We start from the raw sequence: 20190 nt of genomic DNA, 5'->3' as shown, positions 1-20190 counted from the left end.
TGGTGCCATAGCAGGTGTGGAAGTCACAGTGTGTGCCTCAAAACAAACTCCCATCTTACCCAATCGGTCTGGTTTTTGAGATGTGAGCTGATAACAAATTGATTTGTGCTTCTATTGACTCCCATTATGGGGCACGTAAGAGGGTTGATATTGGATTTGAAGGATGAACTTTGAATGGCGACAATCCCACTGGATTTTGGGTAAATCACACTGGATTCTTTAAAAAAAAAATGTGTTGCTCTTTTTAGTGCATTTTCATGTGCTCTGCTGTTGTGCGGTCTATTACTTTTACTTGGATTTCCCAAATCTTAGAAAAAACCCCACTTTAGGTAAGACAAATAGGGAAATATTGAAGGTCTTTGACTTCTTTTTCTTTTTTGTTTTCAACCATATCCTTCCTACCACGTCAATCCAACTCAGGGTCAAGATGACCCCAGCTTGCTGAGGCCTCCGTCAAGCACGGGGCAAATCAGACGTGTCTACGGGCCATTAAAATATGCAGTCACACACTCTCAAATTCAGATGTGCAGGCAACTCGGAGCCACCAGTTTGTCTGAAATGCATATTTATGCGCTGTGGGAGGAAAATTCCTGGACAACAGGCAAAGTCTACACAGAAGAGTCCTGAAGATCCACCTGGCATTCTTGCTATATGACACAAATGTGCAGGTTTTTTCACCTTTACCGACGCAAGTTGGGGGAAGGTTGTGTTTGTGTCTGCATGTATTTATTTATTTATTTATTGGTATGTATGTATGTATGTATGTCGCAAAAACTATTAACCCCCAATATGCAGAAAAACAAACCAAAAAAAAGGATGGGAGAGGCACCTCATTGGGGAGATCAAAGAAGATTTAAAGATCCTCATCTGTTGCCATGGAGACCGTGACAGAGACAGACTCATTATCATTGATTTGGGCTGAGGGTTAAAATGCTTGCGATTCTAACTCAGTTCCATGAATAAATGTGTTGTTGGCGAAGGCATGCGCTCCACCAGCTGACCGTTCTTGTTGTTGTTGTTTTTGCAGTGAGAAGTGATATTCTTTCATCGGTGTTCGTTTTCCTGTGCTGTCTTACATTGTAATGTTATTCAAATTAATGTTTCTTTCCTGAGATGATACTTTTCTACATTTTCAGTTGTTTTGTGACACTTTTGAATGTGCTTTCTGTTCATTTGATTTTTCTGTGCTTATATTAGTCACAGTAACTCCATATTAATATTTGATATTACTCTTTTCATCTTCAGTCTGTCTTATTTTATATTAAACTTTGTATTCTATTTATTCTGTCCTCGTCTGTGTGGGGCAGCAATGTAAAAATAGTTTCCCTCTGGGATCGATAAATTATTTCTATTCTATTCTATTCTATTCTATTCTATTCTATTCTATTCTATTCTAACTAAAACTAAATTAAATAAACAAATTGTACTTTAATCCCCTTGGTGCTTCCTTTTTTCTTATTTTTAGGATGAAGTTGGCAGCCACATTACTGCGCTCCGGGAAGTTGATGGGGGTCAAGGGTCTTGCTCAGGAGCCCAAAGTGGTGACCTGTCCCGCTGAGCAACACTTAATTAGTAACTAGTAGTTATTAACGCATTACTCACAAACTAATGTCATCAATAAACCTTAACTTTGCAATCAGCCGCTCCTTTTTTCAATCAATCAATCAATCAATGGTGGGGGAGTGAAATTAAAAGGTTGCATAGAGCAGGCAGGTAGTGCAAATAAGTAAATAAATAGATAACTAGTGCAACAACAGACTATAACTACATCTCTGGGTATATAAATATAAGTAATAGTAAAAATCTGACAATAAAACCAAAAGTGAGATATAAATACAGCAAAGAATGAAGGTCAAAGGTGAGATTATTTATCAGCAGGAGGCCAGGCAGTGATCAGCACTGAGTTTTTGGTAAAACTAGTTGTCATTATTATGTAGAGATGGGGGGGGGGGGTTGGGGGTATGTTGTCAGCAGCTGCTGAAAGTAACTAAAAGGTTAATATAACTTAGTCACTTTTAAAAACAAGCAATGAAAATGAAAACCATATCACTGCAACAAGAACACAACTGCAGAGATGTTACACTATTTTTGTAATTTTCCTGAGTAAAAAGATATATTGGCAAGAAGCCCCGCCCCTTTTTTCAAAGTAAAAAAAAAAAAACAGTTTCCTTTTTATGTTGTCTGCAGCTGCTGAAAGTAACTAAAAAGTTACTTGTATTCTAACTTGGTTACTTTTAAACGCAAGTAATAGTAGAGTAACTAGGTTACCTTTAAAGGAGTAACTAGTAATCAGTAATCAGATTACTGTTTTTACACAGCAATGGAGGCAGCAAGACAGCTCTGTCCATCCACTCGGAGAAGTTTGGGCTTCAAGTTTAACTTTCTTGCTCAAGAACACGTCGACAGATTGGGGATCAAACATGCACCCTTCCAAATGAGAGACAATCCACCTTACCAACTGAGCCACGAGTAAAAATTGCCTACTTGAAATACTGTACTCAAAAATACAACTTGAGATTTCAAGTTGTGTTGTTTTGGGTTTTTTTTCCCTTTTCCATGCCTGATCTGCACCTGCAGCTTTACACCACAGGGTGTCGCTGGTGAGCCGGTGGGAAAACAGGCCGGAGCAGAACGCGTCTCCAACCAAAACTCCAGCGACCACCTTCAACAGGAACTGACGTCTGCTCCCTGCAAAGTGGATGGAAAAATGCAGCTGCGGGAATAATGGCTTCAAACGCCGCACCGCTGAAAGGTGAGAAATAACCATTTCCAGTCTCGTGCGCGTAAAAGTTTGTGCCTCGATTTAGACTGAGATCGCGGGTCGCTGCTCGGTCGGCAGCGGCCGATTCGATCATTTAAAAGCTTCCCTTTTCTTTTTTTTTGCTCCTCTGCTTTGCGGCTTTAGTTGGCAGGACCGCGGCACTACTTCCCCGAGTACTTTTAAATTATTAAATCCGTATCCTCAAAGTGCAACGGCGGCCGTGAGAGTCGACGTCTCTTGAGCCGAAACTCCTCGTGTGTTTTTAGCGAATGTGCTTTTTGTGTCTGTGCAGCCTTTGTGCACATTTTAGCAGCTTTAGCGGCTAACTTTAGCATCCAACAAAGTGGAAAGTTACAAAAGCTCCCCAAAAAGTCCCCTCGAAAAGTAACAAGGGGGAACAGCTGAGCGGGTTCCCCGGGTTGGGTCGTGAGGTCGCGTTGTCGTCGTGTTTTGTAAGTAGTTTCTGTGCCGTTAACTATGAGCTATCTCGCATTTTAAGGGTAAAAGAAACGACAAAAAAAAGGCGAATGGTCGATTCGCATCGTCTGGCATCAGGTGAGCGTCAGCCGGGACGCTGGCGAGCTAGCTGGACTGTTGCACATAAAACGATCTTTAAAGCCGTGAAACTTAATTACCGTGGACTTTAAATATGTGTTGTGTCATACCTGCCGTTTCTATCCTTTCATTTTGGGGGATGCCCTCTACAATTTGTTTTTGTAGCCTCAAGGTCTAAACTCTCCAGACTGATGCTAAAGCAGCAGCGGTTGTTATGGGATGAGAGGTTTTTTCTCTTCAATTTCACTAAAAGTGGGACTTAAAATAGAGCATACACATTTTGTAGTGGGAATAACTGTTGCGAGCGTTTCCTTAAGATGACGGAGGAGGAAGAGCTGCTGTGAGGCTTCGAAACAACAAACAGAAGAGGAAGAGGTTGCAAGGCAGTTGTGTTGTTTCTGTGAGTTTGGGCACTTTTATGGACATTTATCCACTCGTGTTGAGCTTCTCTTACTTTTGCAATGATTTTTCCAAATGCAGATAGACGTGTAGGATTAAATCGCAGTTTCAAAACATCATAATTTTGTTGTTTTTACATGATCACGTCATGTTTGCACGGCTGGGTGCTCGATTTGCACACCAGAAGGAAAACAAACGGACTTTTATTGCCTGTTTCTTTTGCGAGCAAGTGAATATAAGGAGAAAAATAAGGACCTGTTACTTATTTTCCAATTTTAAAGACGATGTGTTGTACTTTGCACAGTCACACAGTGTGTTTGCTGACATTTGCACTTTTTTGTAGTTATTGGACGTAAAACTCGCCTTCTTCCTGAGACATGAACTCAAAGGCAAGACTGTTATGTAGCAATTGTTACTTTTCGAAATTTGCAATATATCAAAAATAATTTGGCGCGTCGGTATTCTTTTAAGCGGAAAATACAAGACATTGATTGAGCTGTTTAGCGTGGTGGACTTGGCTTCGCTTTATGTCTCGGATGTCTTTCCTGCTGCAATCAGGATTTGGACTCTGGGTCCCCCCAAACTCAAGGTCAAACACTTAATCCGATGTCCACGTGTAGCTGGAGAATATGAGACAATATTACACACAACATAGTTTATCTATGTCGACCTCTTTCCCCTCCTCCAAATAAGAAAAGAAAAGAAAAAACAAAACCCAGAAATAACTTCCAACACATTATTCTGCTTTGTCCCTTGGTATGGGTGGAGACTCTGGGGGTCTCATGGTCCCACGGGTATTGGAGAAAATAGCGCTGCAGAGTCCAGCAATAAAACAATAAACAAATCACTCCAGGTGGGGTCTTCAAAGTCCCAAACAAACAAACAATCCCCTCTGCTGCTCTGTGAATGTATGTTTTAGTAGGTAGGATGTCAAGATACCATCTGTGAGGCAGAGCGTGGTCGTCTTCATACGTCTCCAGGATCTTTCATGCTGTTTATAGTGCATCCTCACAGTGGACGAGAGACTGTGGCTCAGTTTGGAGCGTGGGCTCTCTTTCAAGGTTGCAGGTTTGATTCCGGCGTGTGTTCAACTGGTTGAATGTGATTGACAGTGTCAAGAGCTTTGGTGGCTGCTCAAACAGTGGGAAAAGTTAGTCATTTTACCATTATCAAACATCCACTGCAGAAAAAGTTTCTGTGATCTACACTGTCACCTGTGTATTAAGATCAACAATAACAACAATGGCAGCCTCCACGGTGGCGGGACTCCCAGTCCATATTGTCCCGGGTCTTGGCAATTTACTAGTTGAGTCACCCGGAATAGCAATCCAACTTGGATGTCTGTCCATACAAATGGCACCCACTAGTGGCCCAACATGCCAACTACATTGTTTCAGTATTTTTGCCTTTACCATGTAAATGAATATACATCATTTTCAAAATGTTGCACTGTAAACACAGAACATTTCTGAAACAAAAGCAATCCGTTTTCACTTGAAATGTTATGTAAATAAGAGATGGGCAATCCTCCCTTGCAACATACAAAAATAAGAGTTGTCGCACATTTAAAATGTACTTACTCCGAAAAAAAAAAAATTGTTGTTCACTCATGCCTATAAAGAAATGACCCACCTGGTTAATTCAAAGAGTTTATCGTGCCACACGTGCATCTGGACTCGTGTGACCAAGCTGTTTGAAGGCTGAATGCAGGAAAAGGCCATCAGACATCAGCCAGCCATTGAAAACGATTGAAAATGCACGACCATCTCTCATCCTCACATTGTGTGAAATAGAGGAAACAGAGTGAGATGCATTTTATGTGCCCTGCATCTTTTGACCTGGTTTCCTAATATATTTGGCTGAGCAGCATAAACAAAATGGACAGATGTGACATACAATTATTATTTTCAAGCCATTGAGACCGCATCACTTTGTAGCACAGGTAGAAATTATATTCTGAATGGACCAATGTCTGAACAAAACGGCTGCATTTCCCTGATTTGAATCGGGATTGTCGATAAAGAAATGTAATGAAAAGAGGTATTACAGGCGCAAGCATACAAAGGCATAAAACTATGAGAGCAATCATGCAGAAACTGTTCGCTCCTCAAACATAGCTTAGCCACACAGCAGTGTCTGTTTATACTGTTGCGTGAGTCCAATGCAAACATTAATTAAGCAGGCTATGAAGTGGGTGTTGACTGTTAAATATCACAGATCTTTTTCCCTACAAAGTTTGCCAACCTATGCCTCGGTTATAACACTGGTATAGAGAATTGATGAGCTATCAACCGAAAGTACTTGATATTTGTATTGTTTGATATATTGCAATCAGGAGCCGGTGTCCTTGAGGCACTTTCACTTCAACAAATTTGGCCGTCATTGGAGGTGGGGGCCGGTGCCTTGCGCTGCTCTAAATGGATATTTTCATCAGTGCCCCTGTTGCACTCCCAAACCTTGAAAGAGGATTCTTCCTGAAAAAAAAAAACCATGTAGCCTCATCGATGCCACACAGAGCGAATGTTTATATAGCAGCAGTTGGTGGTCAAACAAGGTACTGATCTGTTTAGTGTTAGAGCTTCTTGTTAGGTTGATTTATTCCTTATTCAAATAAAGACATTCTTCATTTGTTGAGGGTGATCTAAATCTCGCATGTGATTAAGGGGGAATTAAATTGTGTGTGAATGGTTAAACATGGTGATGGTTGTTTTGTAAAACAAATGATCCTGGAATTTTCCATACCACCGAAGTCTTATTTATTGCGACTCGTGTATCTTTAAAATATTCAACTCGAATGAGAACTTTTATCTCAGGCACGTGGATAGAGTAGCACTTCTCTGGCGAGAACTGTCACCTGTACAGTCATACTCAAATGTTGAATTTAACGTTGGACAGACCAAGGGATCTGCCATCTTTTGGCAGAAAGAAGTGGAGCACAGTTTGCAGTATTTTTCTTGGCCTCTATTAACTTTTCTCCACAAGTGAGCATTTAATGTCTCCGGTTGCCATATAAGGACTTTTCAGCTTATGGCTATCTTGGTAAATGATCTTCTGTTTTCACTCTGGGTTTTGGTTATTTTAGTGAGTCTGTAGTCCTTCTGAATGACCTTAGCACCGGTTGTTTTATTCTTTTTTTTTTTTTTAATAGATCTGCTCAATCTGCAGTGAACTTCAGTGCAAAAAAATGTACAAAGTTAACAAAGTGTACCTTTATTTCCAAGAAGAAGAAACCACTGCCCAGTGTTTATGGTGTTAACATTAACGTTTGCTTTGTAGGTGCTCAGATAGTTTGAGTCATGCCTTGGCATAAACAGGGACTTTACTTGGTATGTTCTGGTATGTCAGCACATGCCTTTTTTTATAGGTACGAAGTACTTATGTGAACATTTTCTTACCTGTCTAGCAGTCATCAGAGATGGCGCACACACAAAAAGAATGGTGACCTTTCTTTCGCTTTTACTTTCCCTCTGTTGTGTCCTCTGGCAAAGTTGGCACGGTCCTCTCCAAGTGAAATGCTTAATGAATGCAGCCACTCTGTCGCTGCTTGCTTGTGTTCACACAGCTGATAAGACAATCTTTTGCCATGGTGCTAACATAATGCTAACAGAGTGAGAGGAGGCCAGAGGAAAGGAGAGAGAGAGAGGGAGAGAGAGCGAGCGAGACCCATTGGGCTGCTTAGCATGCCAAATTCCTCAGCTGTACAATAGTGTTAGGCTATAGCCTGAGCCCCAGCACAGCCAGCTTCTCCGCCACAATGGGAGGGGAGGCTCAGGAGAGGCCGGCGACGCCTGGGGAGAGAAGGAACTCGCTCAACCCCGGGGCTGTGACCGGTCGATGAATGGCGGCTTTCAAGCGGGCGCTGTGTCAGTTTTAGGGTCACAACAAGAAAAGTTTGCGGCAATGTTTTCCTCGTGGTTCAGACAAAGGGGATGCTCTTGGCACCTTCCTGTCGTTGACAACTGAGAATTTAAGTTTGTCCGTGATGGAGAAGTAACAAGATGGACATTTCATTTCATGCTCATTGTGTTCAATTTTTTTTAATTGACCAGTGTTGTTGTGGTCTTGTTGGAATTTCCTTTAAATGTTGTAAAAGTACTGATACACACATTCTCGTCACGTTTTATTCTGTCGGCAGCAGGAAATATACTCTCCTCTTACTCTGTGAACCTTCATCTTTGGAGACCTCAACACTCATTCTAAATTTAATATATGACCACACTTGAGACTTAAAACACAAACACTCACTGGAGAGCTACCTTCCACCTTTTTTTCTCTGACCTCAAACAAAACCATTTTGAATGTGATTTTGTTCCCCATTAGTTGGCATTTGCTTCTTTTGTGGTTAACAGCAGTGACATTGACTGTACATGAATTTGCTGATGAGATTTGAATCTGCAAACTTCCTTTCCCCAAGTCTGCTTCTCTAGCTAGGCCTCCACTGTCCCAGTGTAAATGTAGTCCGTGCCAATGATGTCACCTCATTGGTGCCCTTGACACCAACAGCAACTAGTTATTGACGCTCGGTATGTGACAAATGGCAAATGATCAATAATAATAAATAACCAATCAAAACGTGGTCACAGCAACAAAGCATGAGGAAGAAGATTTGCTATCAAACTCATACAGTGTCGGCTGTGACTCAGCAAGTCGTGCGTATTGTTCCCTGGTTTGATGAATGGTAAATAGAACTCTTATTTCCCTTTCCTTGTCATTTATCTAAAATCTGTTTCCTCTCTCTCTTTCTTTTTCAGGTGTTTAAAGCCGTGTTATACTGCCTTCTGGCCACTTTAACGTAAAGCCGTCACACTCATGGCACCTTCTACTTGACAGAATGGCCCAGATATCAAGTGGTAATGGGTTCAAGCTGGATGTCCCCCAGCCGAAGGGGATTGTGGGTAAGGAGGAAGCCCTACGCATGGAAGAAGAGGCTTTAGCAAAATTGCGAAGAGAGAAGAGGCCCACTCTTTCAACTTCACCCTCCTCTTCTCCCTCTGGAGCATCCTCCTCTGCCACGAAACCAAAACCATCCAAATCTACCACTACTGCTCCCCAACCTTTGCCCTCTACGAGTCGATCGGACAAGGACCTCATTGTCTTCCCAGAGACAAAGAAACCGGCAGAGCAGGACAAGTTCAAGGAGATTGACGTGGACAAGCTGACCAATGAGGAGCTTGAAAAACTCCTCCTGGATGAAAACTTTGGGGCGCACAGCAAAGTGTCTCGCCCCTCATCCCTGATGGGGTTTAACCTCAGTGCCTCTTACCCTGGAGGCCATGTCTGCAGCTCGTCTCCTTTCCAGAGCAGCCAGTGGACACCTGTCCTCCCCACCCCGTCTAGTTCGGGGGTGTCTACTCCTACCCGTCAGCCCACCCCCATGTTCCCCTCTGCTCCGTTCCCCAAACCAGGCACATTTCAAAATGGCTTCACTCCCACCATTTCGCCCTTCATGACCCTTTCAGCACAGCAGCCGTCCTTCATGGCTTTCTCTCCCATCCAGCCTGCCGCCACTGCCGCGATGGTCTTTCAGCAGCCGGCCGTGGACCCTGAGATGGCCAAACTATTTGACAAGATTGCCAGCACCTCGGAATACTTAAAGAATGGCAAATCGGCAACCAGTGACGTGGATTCCTCTCAAGCGGGCACGGCTTCCCTGGCGCCCAACCCGCCACCCCAACAGCCAGCAGTGGTGGAGTCCTCTCACATCAGCCGCTTCGACTGGCTGGATCTGGACCCGCTTACGAAGCGTAAAGCTGAGAATGAGGAGGCGTCTCCGGCACCGGGACCGGATTCGCAAACGGAATCGGGAGTTTCCGCGGGCGATCCGTGGGACGCGGTGCTGGAGACCGAAGGGAACAGCAGCGGCAGCAACAACAGCCCCTCGTCGGAGCGGAAGGTTTCACTGTCGGTTCGGCCACAGCCCAGGAGGGGGTCAACAGGAACGACGGTCACCCGGAGCCACTCCCTCAACATCCCAGGGGCCTCCTCCCCGTACAGACCAAACAATCAGGTGGGTTTAATGCTCGCAATTGAAAATGTTTTCAGATGTTTACGATACAAAGCATTCTTCATAAACACTGTTTCTGTAATAGACAAAAAAGTGTATATCATTTTTTTCTCTCTCATATGAATAGTTAACTTTCTTTCCCTTTTTTCTGTCATTGTTGCTTGATGTGGTGAAGTGACACTTACTATGGTCCATCACTGAGGATTGAGCAACATTTAACTCTGGAATTAATGTTTCAGTATTTATCCAAAAGTACTACAAGCTTGATGGGCTGTAATTCTTAAATAGACACTCCTACACGTTAGAGAATTTTTGGGGGAGTATTTTATCTAAGAGAATTTGCACTTAAAATGGAGAATTGAGTTGAGATAGTCCCACCAAAATGGGGTTTTGTGATCATAGCATTTGTGATTAACAAACTACTATGTCTTACATCAGCCCTGCTTGATTGTAGTGACCTGTAGGATTACTATTGCGACAACACGTCAGTAGGGTAAAACTTGCCTGTCTCTCAACAGTCTTTATTAGTGGGGTGAACAATCCACAGTTCTGCTAGATAATGATGGGAAGCGCCAACACCGAAGGATCAAAAAGTGGCTCCACTAATGCAAGTCTGTTATCTCTGTGGTAACTTTTCTAAAACCTCCTGCTTGTAACCCATAAAGTCAGAAGGATCGTGAGGTCCTGCTTTCTGTGTGACATCTGTCAGATTTGGTGGAATTTATTGGGTAATAAAAGCAGAGACAGATTGTAAAACAAGGAATTACATGAGATGAAAATAGAGTAAATCTTGGTGTTCCCTCTGCTATGGCAGTATTTTATCACAGTGTCCAAGCAAATTAAACAAGTTGGGTTTGTGTGTGTCCGCATAGGAAGGACTAATGGAACGTACGTCTTGGAAGTGTTCAAAGCCAAGTCTCTGATGACGAGTTGCTTCAATCCTCGAAGACGTTTAATGATCATTGGATTTACTTTATTGAAATTGCGTGATTCACCACAGTGAGCCTAAGTGTCGACTTGGCCTTTGTGTTTGAGGCTATCTGATTGAGTATTTGTGGGATGTCCGAGACAAACCTACCCTATCACTTTAGGCCCCCGCCTCACAACTGAAATGACTTAAAGGTCACACTAATAACATCTTAGTGCCAAATACCACAGCAAACCATCATGTTTAGTGGAGTACACGCCGTGGCAGACCAGTTCTGTAGCAGAACGGGGACCTACACAATACTGGGAAGGTCAGAATGTTATCGGTGATTGATGTGTATTGCTCAATATTTTGCTAACGCGAGCAAAAAATTTACTCGCCGTAATTAAGTGTTGCACTATGGGTAGTTATGCACTATGTCACGATACCATTTACACATTTCCGTGATGAAGTGATCTAGTTTCTTGAACTAAATATTTAGATCAGTCATTTGGGACATCGCTGTGGGCAAATGGCACCAGATATTGTTGGATATCAATATGTATTCCTCAACCTGAAGAGCCATCTGCCATTTGGCTCGTAGCACCAAATCGTTGTGTAAAAGAAAGTGCTAAAATGCAGCGCAGCCAGTCCGCAGTAAGGCCGACTGGCCCAGGTTGAATATCAGTATTACATTTAAAAAAATAAAAGTGATGAAATGTGAAGAAACTGGCTCAAGAACTTCACGGTGGATAAATCAGAATTTTTTAAATGTATTTCTACTGGAATTTAGCCCCATTTACCAGTGGGTTTTTTTTTTTTGATTAAAAGAGGCCCCCATTGTTGAAAAAAATCCTTTTAATCAGCTAGTTAATATAGAGCACTTATTAAGATGACTCTTATTAACATACTTGTAAACAAATACAAGCAGCTGCTTCATTAAATCCCTTTTAGAAAATGAATGTGGTTTGGGGCTGGTTTACTGGAAATGACCGTCTGAGTTTAGGGGAAGAAAAAAAGTATCTCAGGTATATTTTCAAACAATACGTCAATCCATTGTTCAAAGCATTCTAAAAATGCTTTGAAAGAAACCTCAAAATAAGTGCAAAATAATAAAAATTTTCAGTCATTATTAAATACGAGTACATCTAAACATTCATACGCATTAACAAACCTGGACGAATAGCTGTGTACTTGCCATTATTCACATTTCTATCGTATTGTTTTCAGTGCGCCGGTGTGTGTGGTGACAAAATCATTATCAGGGTTTCTGCGGTTTCCGTTGAAAATGTTTGCAGAAATGAGAACAATGCGCTTTCAGTTGAAACATTGTCGTGTTAATAGGCCTTCGAGAGCAAAACCACAGACTCCTATCTGAAATCTGCATTTCGTGGCCCACAGGTGTTTAAAGCTCCTGTTTTTTGACGACTGGTTGTTGACATAGTTTCAATGTGTGGGGCTTTCAAGACACTTCCTGCTCATTGTGTTAAGTGTGTCATTACCAAACAATTCGTCTCTGTACCCGCTTTCTTCCGACTGACTAATAATTATTCCTGTGGCACTGCAGTGTCACCCGCTTTCCATCAGTTTGTTCAGAAAACAATACAATTTAAAGGCCTTGTGAAATATAAAACACTACTTTGCAAAAAATGATAGTTTGGGTTCTACTTCTAAGGTTTCTCCGACTCTGCCCCACTACTGTTGTCGCATAACAAAGTTATTTGAATTTTGAATCTCCAGCCGAGGAAGTCGGGGGAATCCTTCTTCGTGAGCGTGACGTCAAGAGATGTGCAGATCTCGGTCTGTTGTGTTTATATTGGCTTGTTTCCCTCTTAAATATTGAAGTTTTAACAGTGTTTTGAAGTTATAGTCGGCGTTTCATGAGCCTTGACGAAAGATTGAGCCTGGAAGAGACCGAGAGAGGAGAAAAGGAGCACAGGCGGTGGGAGCGGCTAGCCGTTAGCTGGCGCGGCTAGCGGGAGCGGCTAGCCGCTAGCTTGGGCAGCTAGTAGACGATCAAGTAATACCTGGACTCATCTTCGGTGATTCCGCGCAGTCGGAAAAGCGCTTCGACATGATCCACGAAGCCGGGTTGTTCTTCCAAAAGTCAGGAGCCTCAAAGCCGCGGTGAAAACTGGCGGCTGCTGAGGAGACGAGGACGAATCGAGGACGAACCGTCTTCTACTTCCTCAAACATGTTCCAGACGGGGTCACCGATGGCAGAACGACACATTCTGGGTCTTCTTCATCAATCACTGGGTTTGAAATGCCTGATGATGATGAAATATCGTTAAATTCAGCCTCTTCGTCGTCAAAACTCTGATCCTCCATAATGTAAACACAACTTGGGCGTGTGCACATCCAGTGACGTCACTATTATTGTCAGAAGCTCCGCCCAGCAGCGAAAATTACGCTGTTTATCAGATATTTTCTCGCAGATTGCCGTGTTTTAACATTTTACCCTTGGACCAGTTGGCATAAAAAATGTCCCTAGAAGCGACAGCCAGAGTGTTTTGGAGGTCGAATTTTCATTTCACTAGGACTTTAAACATACAGTCTGGGAACTAAATCTTGTCCCCACTCCTTGTTTGGGTTCCACTTGTCAATTACAGCCTGTCCAGTCTGTGCATCCAGCTGTGTCTTTCGGGGGTTTAGGAATGTCCGTCCTTTGGAAAAAAAAAAAAAAAAAAAAAACTAAACAGGGCTTGTTTGCTCTTGCCCATATGTTTTGTCTACGTTTTGGATGGCATGACTCCCGTATTGTGAAACTCCAGTCATTGTGGATGGGCGCGCTTCAGTTTTGCCCTCTCCACACTCTCACTTCTTAATTTGCATCCGCCATGTCTGCAGCCTCTGTGTGTGCGAGATTACGGCGGCGGGCTTGTTTGCATGCGCTCTTTGTTCAGGCGTGTTTACCTGGCAGTCGGTGCTCGTGTTATTATATACAGGAACAAGTCCGTACAGGTCTCACGTGCCCCGCAGTGGCAACACGGTGATCTCACACATTGCCACTTTGAGTTTCTATGCCAACTCGACCCTTCGGCAGACGTAAGAAAAGCCTGTGAGTAAAGTCTAAATACCTGTGGCCATGTTGTAGTTTGAACTATGGTCAGATACTGGTTGGAATTAAGTTATGACTTCATGCATCTTGACAACCAGGGTAAGCACCTTGATATGTGAAATATGCAAAAAATACTTTGGAACATGGTCACACCTACAGCCTCTGCAGAGTTGCAAGCATCCATCCAGAACAAGGACAGGGTGCCACAGATACCATAATCCAGGCTGATATTGTGCGCTGGTAATCACACTCATAAAAACATGTTTAGATAGCAATTGACAGCATCTTGACATGTACTGACGTCCCCTCCTGGCAGAGCAGCCAGTCAGCTGACGTCTGTTTTTGATCAAAGTTCTGTCGTGCTGCAAAGAGAACGGGGCCAGACAGGAAATTTACAATAAATTCAGCCATTTTTTTTTTTCATAATAAAATATCTTGTGCTGAAGGATTGTATTTACTTAATGTGTCAACATGCTGGTGTAGTTATTACTTGGCATTGGCTTTCCCACACTAATAAACGCCACGTAATCACAGGAGGAACTTGCTAACTCTGCATATATCACTGGGAATGTTACCGGTCTCGCTTAAAATCACTTTATCAGTTGCTGTAAGGAAGCTGCTTTTATACTGCCATTAAAGTTTGTTAGATAATGCATATCACTTCTTTTGTTTTAACAACTTCCCATCACGAGTGGCTGTGATGGCTGCAAACATTGAGCTGGAGTTTCGGCCGATCAGCACGGCAACGTTGGGGTTAAATTACCATACAGGTCCAGACGTTCGAGTCCTCTTGCGCTAAAAGCTTAATGAAGTCTTCTGCAGCACGCCAGCATTTGCTGAAATCCTGGTTTGAGTTGGGCTGTGGTTGCAGGTCGACTCAGTGGAAGCTGATACGTTTGTGTAAAAGCCACATAAAACGAATAGGCGCTTTTGCAAAACAGATTCTCTGTAGATCTTTTTTTTTTTTATTTTTTTTTATTGTCTCACATGATCCAGTGGATGCCAAAAGTAACCAGGCATTTTCACCCACCGTCTCAAGAGTTTTGTTTTTCACTTTTGTAATTCAATTTCAACCAATATGACTCTTCTGGTGGCGACGAGTCAGTCTGAAGTCGCCGTGGCTTGTTATTTTTGGCTGTAATGTACTATTAAGATGTGGCTGTTTGGGCAGAGAGGCACAAAATGGAACAAATGAGCATGAGCTTGGAGACTCGGTCACACTTTCACAGTCTTTGCCCCCTCCCCACTGATTTTATCACCTCGTGCTCTTTTTGTCTTCGTCTTCTCTCAGTGGGTTGTGCATGACCTTTTTCATTTGACCCCTTCTTTTCTCACTTTGCTCTCAGCCTCTTATTGGTCTGACAGCCTCCAGCGCCTGGCGACTAATCCTCTGCTTTGGCCTTTGGAAGTGAAGCTGAAGTCGGCCAACAATCAGCACTCAACCAAATATCTCTGTTACAGCAGTCACGCTGATCCCAGCTTATACCTTCTTCCTAATGTTTGCTAAACTGCAAGTTAATTCCACACTCTGAGATAACAGTGATTCATACTGCTTATCCTCATATACATACACTCAAAAGAGTGTATATTCCAGATAATTTGATTTTTTTTTCACGAATTTAACCAACCCGCGAACCGTATGAGCAGCTGTAAAGTTCTGATTTACGACAGGGACAAGTTCTACACTTCAGTAATACGATAACGACAACCAGATTTTTTTATTATTTTTTTTAAATGTCTTTTGCAGATCAGAGTTAAAACGCACTCCAAAGTACATCGTTTGCCCTCAGCAGATAGTTTGAGCATGTGCATGCTTGTTTCTGTGTCTGATCCTCCTTCAAAAAAAATGACCTGCAGGTTGATTTTAATCTCAACATGTGCAAGTTGTGGCGATACACTGTTGTATCCCCCCCCTAACTTACAAACCTGCAAAATCTCTTTCACACGTCTCACACCTCCACACTCGCCCACTCCATTTTCCTTTCATTGTCATTTAATTACACCTCCAGCACAATTATGAGCTGCCGCAGAACGCATAAATTAAGGGACTCTCTTCCAGCAGTCGAGCGCAGGGTGAGAAGATGCTGTGGTGCAGGGACGTGGCCCAGGTTCCTGTTATAAATGCTTGACTCACTTGGGCAAACAGTTCTGTGTCTCCTAACCTTTGACCGTGTTCAGCTGGCAGAAAACAGAAGCAGTATTGTGGTTCCAAGCAGAAGCCAGACACCCAAGTTTTGAACCGTTTTCAAGTCCTCCGCCAGCTCTCGTTGATTTTCCCCTCCTGTTTGCAAAATGAAAAATCATCAACACCTCTAATTCGTGATCACTTTTTTTTTCTTCTCCATTTTATCCTGATTTGAGTTTATGACAGGAAGTATGAGTTAATACCCGTCAGTCACTTCCGTATTGAAAGAAGAAGTACTCCTGTTTTCTGGGCAATTGGTTCCTCTGATGTAATGTGAGCTTCTTGCAAGGCTGTGTTTCTCTTTGCAGTCACTGTATGACTGTAAAAACACGTCCACTGACGTGTATTCACAACCCGTACAGATAAAAAATATCTTGTCCGTAGTTGTTAGGACAGCATAACGATGTCGCTCAGCATTCCCCCCCCCCGCGTGATTTTAGATTGTAATATGATACCTGGACAAGATGGCACTTTAGCTTTTTAATTTTGCTGACACCCGCCATTCTTTTCCTGGTCAAATGTCGACACTGCAATATTTATTTGACCAAAGCCGTGTTCTAGTTCTGGCTGCCATATTTGCTGGGTGAATAAAAGTTGCTTTCCTGCCGATTTATTTAAAAGAAAACAACGTAGAAGAGTTGTTATCATTTTGGCGGTTATTTCAGTGTACGTGACGGTAAATCTCCTTTCACCAGCGTCGGCTCACAAGGTGTCTGATGTCTGGATGAGTGCCTGTAACTGGATACTAATGCCGGGCATGGAATTACCTCTGGCCACCAGCAGAAGCTGTGATCGGAATTTCACTTCTCAGTCGGGCACTTCTCCGTTTATTTTTACACCGTCGGAGACCCCAAAAATGTGCCTCAAGTTCACCACGTTCTTCCCGAGTTGCACGACATGACAACGACGTCGTCTTTTCAGCTCGGCCTCGTTGAGCCACAAGGAAATGCAGAACAGTAATTTGATGTGCTGATCTTGAGATGGTGAACGCCTTGATCACACAGCTGCAAAAAAAAAACCTGTTCTGTTTTTCTTTTTGGTCACACGCGCTATGCTTGCAGTGTTGTTTGTTTTTAAATACTTCCTGATGTCAAATTACGAGAGCTTTGACGCTGTTCTTTGATCATCACAGTAGTCCAAAGCTGTGAAACAAACCACAGTGACATTGTTCCTATTTAAATTTCTGAACCATCTGGCTATCTTTATATTCTTTTAAATCGGGATTGTAGAGATGGGGATACCGATGGATTCCATTGTTGATTTTAATTACTCTCGTGTCGGCACAGAAATCGGGCTGCATGCATCCGACCACACAGGAGTGGATGATGATATTTATGTCACGTGGGTCAAAACGCGCCCTGCGGACAGTATGAATTGGCCCTAATGATTTGATACCAAAGTTTATTGGAGAAATGTACAAAATTCCATTTGTTATTGATGGTGGTGGGGGGGGGGGGGGGGGGGGGGGGGTGGAAGTCATCTCATTTAAGGACAATAGAAATAGCTCAGCCAATTTACTTGAATAAGCCTCTTTCAATTATTGTGAAATTACTAGCCATTGTGTTGGAATTATTTGAGATTTTGTTTATTCCAACCGTATGACTGAGTTTCCCCACAAAATAGCATGAATAGTTGTCTGGCTGTGTCATCTGGTGGAAGCAGCCGTCACATGTTTCCTGATCGATTATGTCTCACTCAAGGGCAGAATGTGGCCGGCGCCGTGATGTAGGACTCCCCCGGACAACACGGCCTCTGTTCCACACACACACCAGTCTCAACAATGTACACAATGGTGGAGACGGTTACATCACGGGGGTTTGGAGAGTGTCTGTTTCTGTGTCGACGGCTCGCATCAAGAGAAAATTCACATTTAATGTGAGATTCAGGTGGAAAGATTGAAGAATTAGAAATTCTGCACATTAACAGCTGTTGCACAATGCTGAGCTGAGCGATAACCGACTGTGTGAGAGTCAGCGTTACATTCTGCTTCTGACTCTAGTGGATTATAGTCATTTCTGCTTACATCTGACATTAATCGACTCGAACACAGAAATCTGTGGAGAGTCGTCCTGATTGCGGTTTAAGGAGATGACAGCCGTGACCAGTGTGGGGGGGTGGGTGTCACCCGGGACGCCAGAGGCTCTGTGTGACCTGCCACATACCAGGGGACACGCTCCGTGACCCCCAAACAACCAGACGCAAGTTCAGATGACGGTCTTCCTCTCTGCTGCACGCCGTGTTCCTCGTAGTTACGGTCAGCGCTGTGACGCATCACAGCAAAACCGGAGAAAGGATGCAAGATTAGTCAACGTGTGACTCGTATGAAGCGTTTCCCATGACTCCCGACACCAGCAGCTCAGTGTCCCAACAAGAATCGATTGAGCTAAACAAAGACGGGCCTGTCCCACTGTACAGCTCTGTGTGTGTGTGTGTGTGTGTGTGTGTGTGTGTGTGTGTGTGTGTGTGTGTGTGTGTGTGTGTGTGTGTGTGTGTGTGTGTGTGTGTGTGTGTGTGTGTGTGTGTGTGTGTGTGTGTGTGTGTGTGTGTGTGTGTGTGTGTGTTTGACAAGCAGCTAAACACGGTCTCACTGGATTATCTTCCCATGTTTGTTTTTGTTGAATCCCTACTACAAGGATAAACACGATTAATGTGCGCAGCTCCTCCTCCCTCTCTTTAGCCTTTTCAGCAGAGTTTGATTTGTCATAGGATGCCTTCGTATCTCTCCATTTGATGTTTGAGTTTTCTTATCAACCCCTCCTGAAAGTACGAAGCATGAAATTTCAATCAGATATTTGTTATTAAAAGAAAAAAAAGGAACTCATACCTTTTCCCAGGCTTGTAACATTGGTGGTTTATGTTAATTGTGTAATGCAAATTAAACAATATTTGGCCGCCTCCTCACAATTTCAAGCGAGTCCCCAGGAATTGTGGAGCGCTGGAGACAGAACGGGCCCATGCAGGGCTCTCTCTCGCCGCTCGCCCTCGCTGGGATGAGCAGGTGGCTTGGTTTCAGGTTTTGGCCTCTTTTCAAAGCCCCATGCTGCCCTGAGATATTCGTCGCTCAGTGTTATGTTTGGTCAGCGCTTTGTTTTCGAACAGCTCTGTAACGGCCGAAGGGATGTTGTGAACCTGCTGGGTTCTTAACTCATCGACGAAACTACAAGCATTTTTTTTTTTTTTAAATATCTAGGATTGTTTTCTGATTCCGTGCTATTTGAAAGCCATCTTTTCCCATGAGAGTAGCTGATCCCTTAATAGTTAACGCTGAAGTAGATTGTTGACTGCAGCCCTATTATTTGATTTCAGAATTGCATGTGAGGCGACGGTCTTCACACGTTGCTAGATTATTGTTTTCAAGGGGGAGCAAATGAGCACTTCTCATTGTGCAATGTATGCGTCACAAAGCACTGCTGGAAATGAATTCCTTATTTTTAAATCTATCCTGCAAAAATTTGGATTGCATGACAGCTGAAGAAGAATGTGGTCGCAGATTTAAAAAGAATATGACATGAAACTTGAACAGTAATTTGTGTTTCCATGGAAAATGAGACCTGAGGTCAGAGATGTCATGCGTTTGGTTTTGGTGCAGCTTTGAAAGAAAAATGTTTCAGTAAAAAGTAGCACACATGACAGTGCTGGGACACACAACTGAACTGATTACAGCAAGACTTTGCTCAAAAATAAAGTTGTTTTTGTTTTTTTCGTGAAAACAATTTTACTTAAATTAATCCATGTTGTTCTGATTAGTTTGAGAAGAATAAAAAACAGAATCATGTAGCAAAGAGGATTTATTTTGAGATGCTTACTATTAGGTCATTTGTTTTAAATAACATTTTTAGAAGTAGTGGTACTTTCTCAGTATTGAACACCAATTGTTATTATTTTCGTGGTCTGGCCTAATGGAGTTCATACAGGGCTATGAACTGGAATGAGTAACTCAGACTCTCTTTAGAGGACAAAGACAAGTTTTGACTTGTGGGTGCTCAGACCAAATAAAAATGCAACTTTTTGAAAACTGCTCCTAAGGTGCAACTTTTCTAAAAAGGTCTGACTTTGTCTCCGTGTATTCCGAGGAAAATGCTGCTACTGCCCATGTGCACCATGGCCATAGTGAAGAGTTCTGCACATGCAGTCAGTAGGAGGACAGTAACAACCATATGTCACGACTCCCTGTCCATATTCTCCTGGGACTGTCCACACGAACGTCTGTGTGCTCAGCATTGTTGATGTTTATATTGTTGTCTCGGTGCACGAGTGTGGTTTCATCTCAAAAACAACAACAGTGACTCTTGGCCTGGCAGCATCGCTACAACCAGTT

At 43.0% G+C, this 20190-nt stretch overlaps 1 protein-coding gene across 2 annotated transcripts in view; it reads left to right on the top strand.

Moving 5' to 3' along the window:
* Positions 1-2655: 2655 nt before the first annotated feature.
* Positions 2656-20190, top strand: part of pik3c2a (phosphatidylinositol-4-phosphate 3-kinase, catalytic subunit type 2 alpha) — a 47831-nt gene continuing 30296 nt past the window's right edge. Inside the window, exons 1-2 of one of the 2 annotated variants that reach the window (XM_080504979.1) lie at positions 2656-2752; positions 8467-9722. In XM_080504979.1, the coding sequence (XP_080361105.1) occupies positions 8547-9722 (1176 nt within the window). In that variant the 5' untranslated portion in view covers positions 2656-2752; positions 8467-8546. Of the gene's footprint in view, positions 2753-3155; positions 3214-8466; positions 9723-20190 lie in introns of those variants that run through there. The other variant, XM_080504980.1, reaches the window with a different exon arrangement.

The sequence above is a fragment of the Blennius ocellaris genome (assembly GCF_963422515.1).
Source record: "Blennius ocellaris genome assembly, chromosome: 11".
Lineage (NCBI taxonomy): Eukaryota > Metazoa > Chordata > Actinopteri > Blenniiformes > Blenniidae > Blennius > Blennius ocellaris.
The sequence above is the reverse complement of the archived record's forward strand: the minus strand, read 5'-3'. Positions and strand labels throughout refer to the sequence as shown.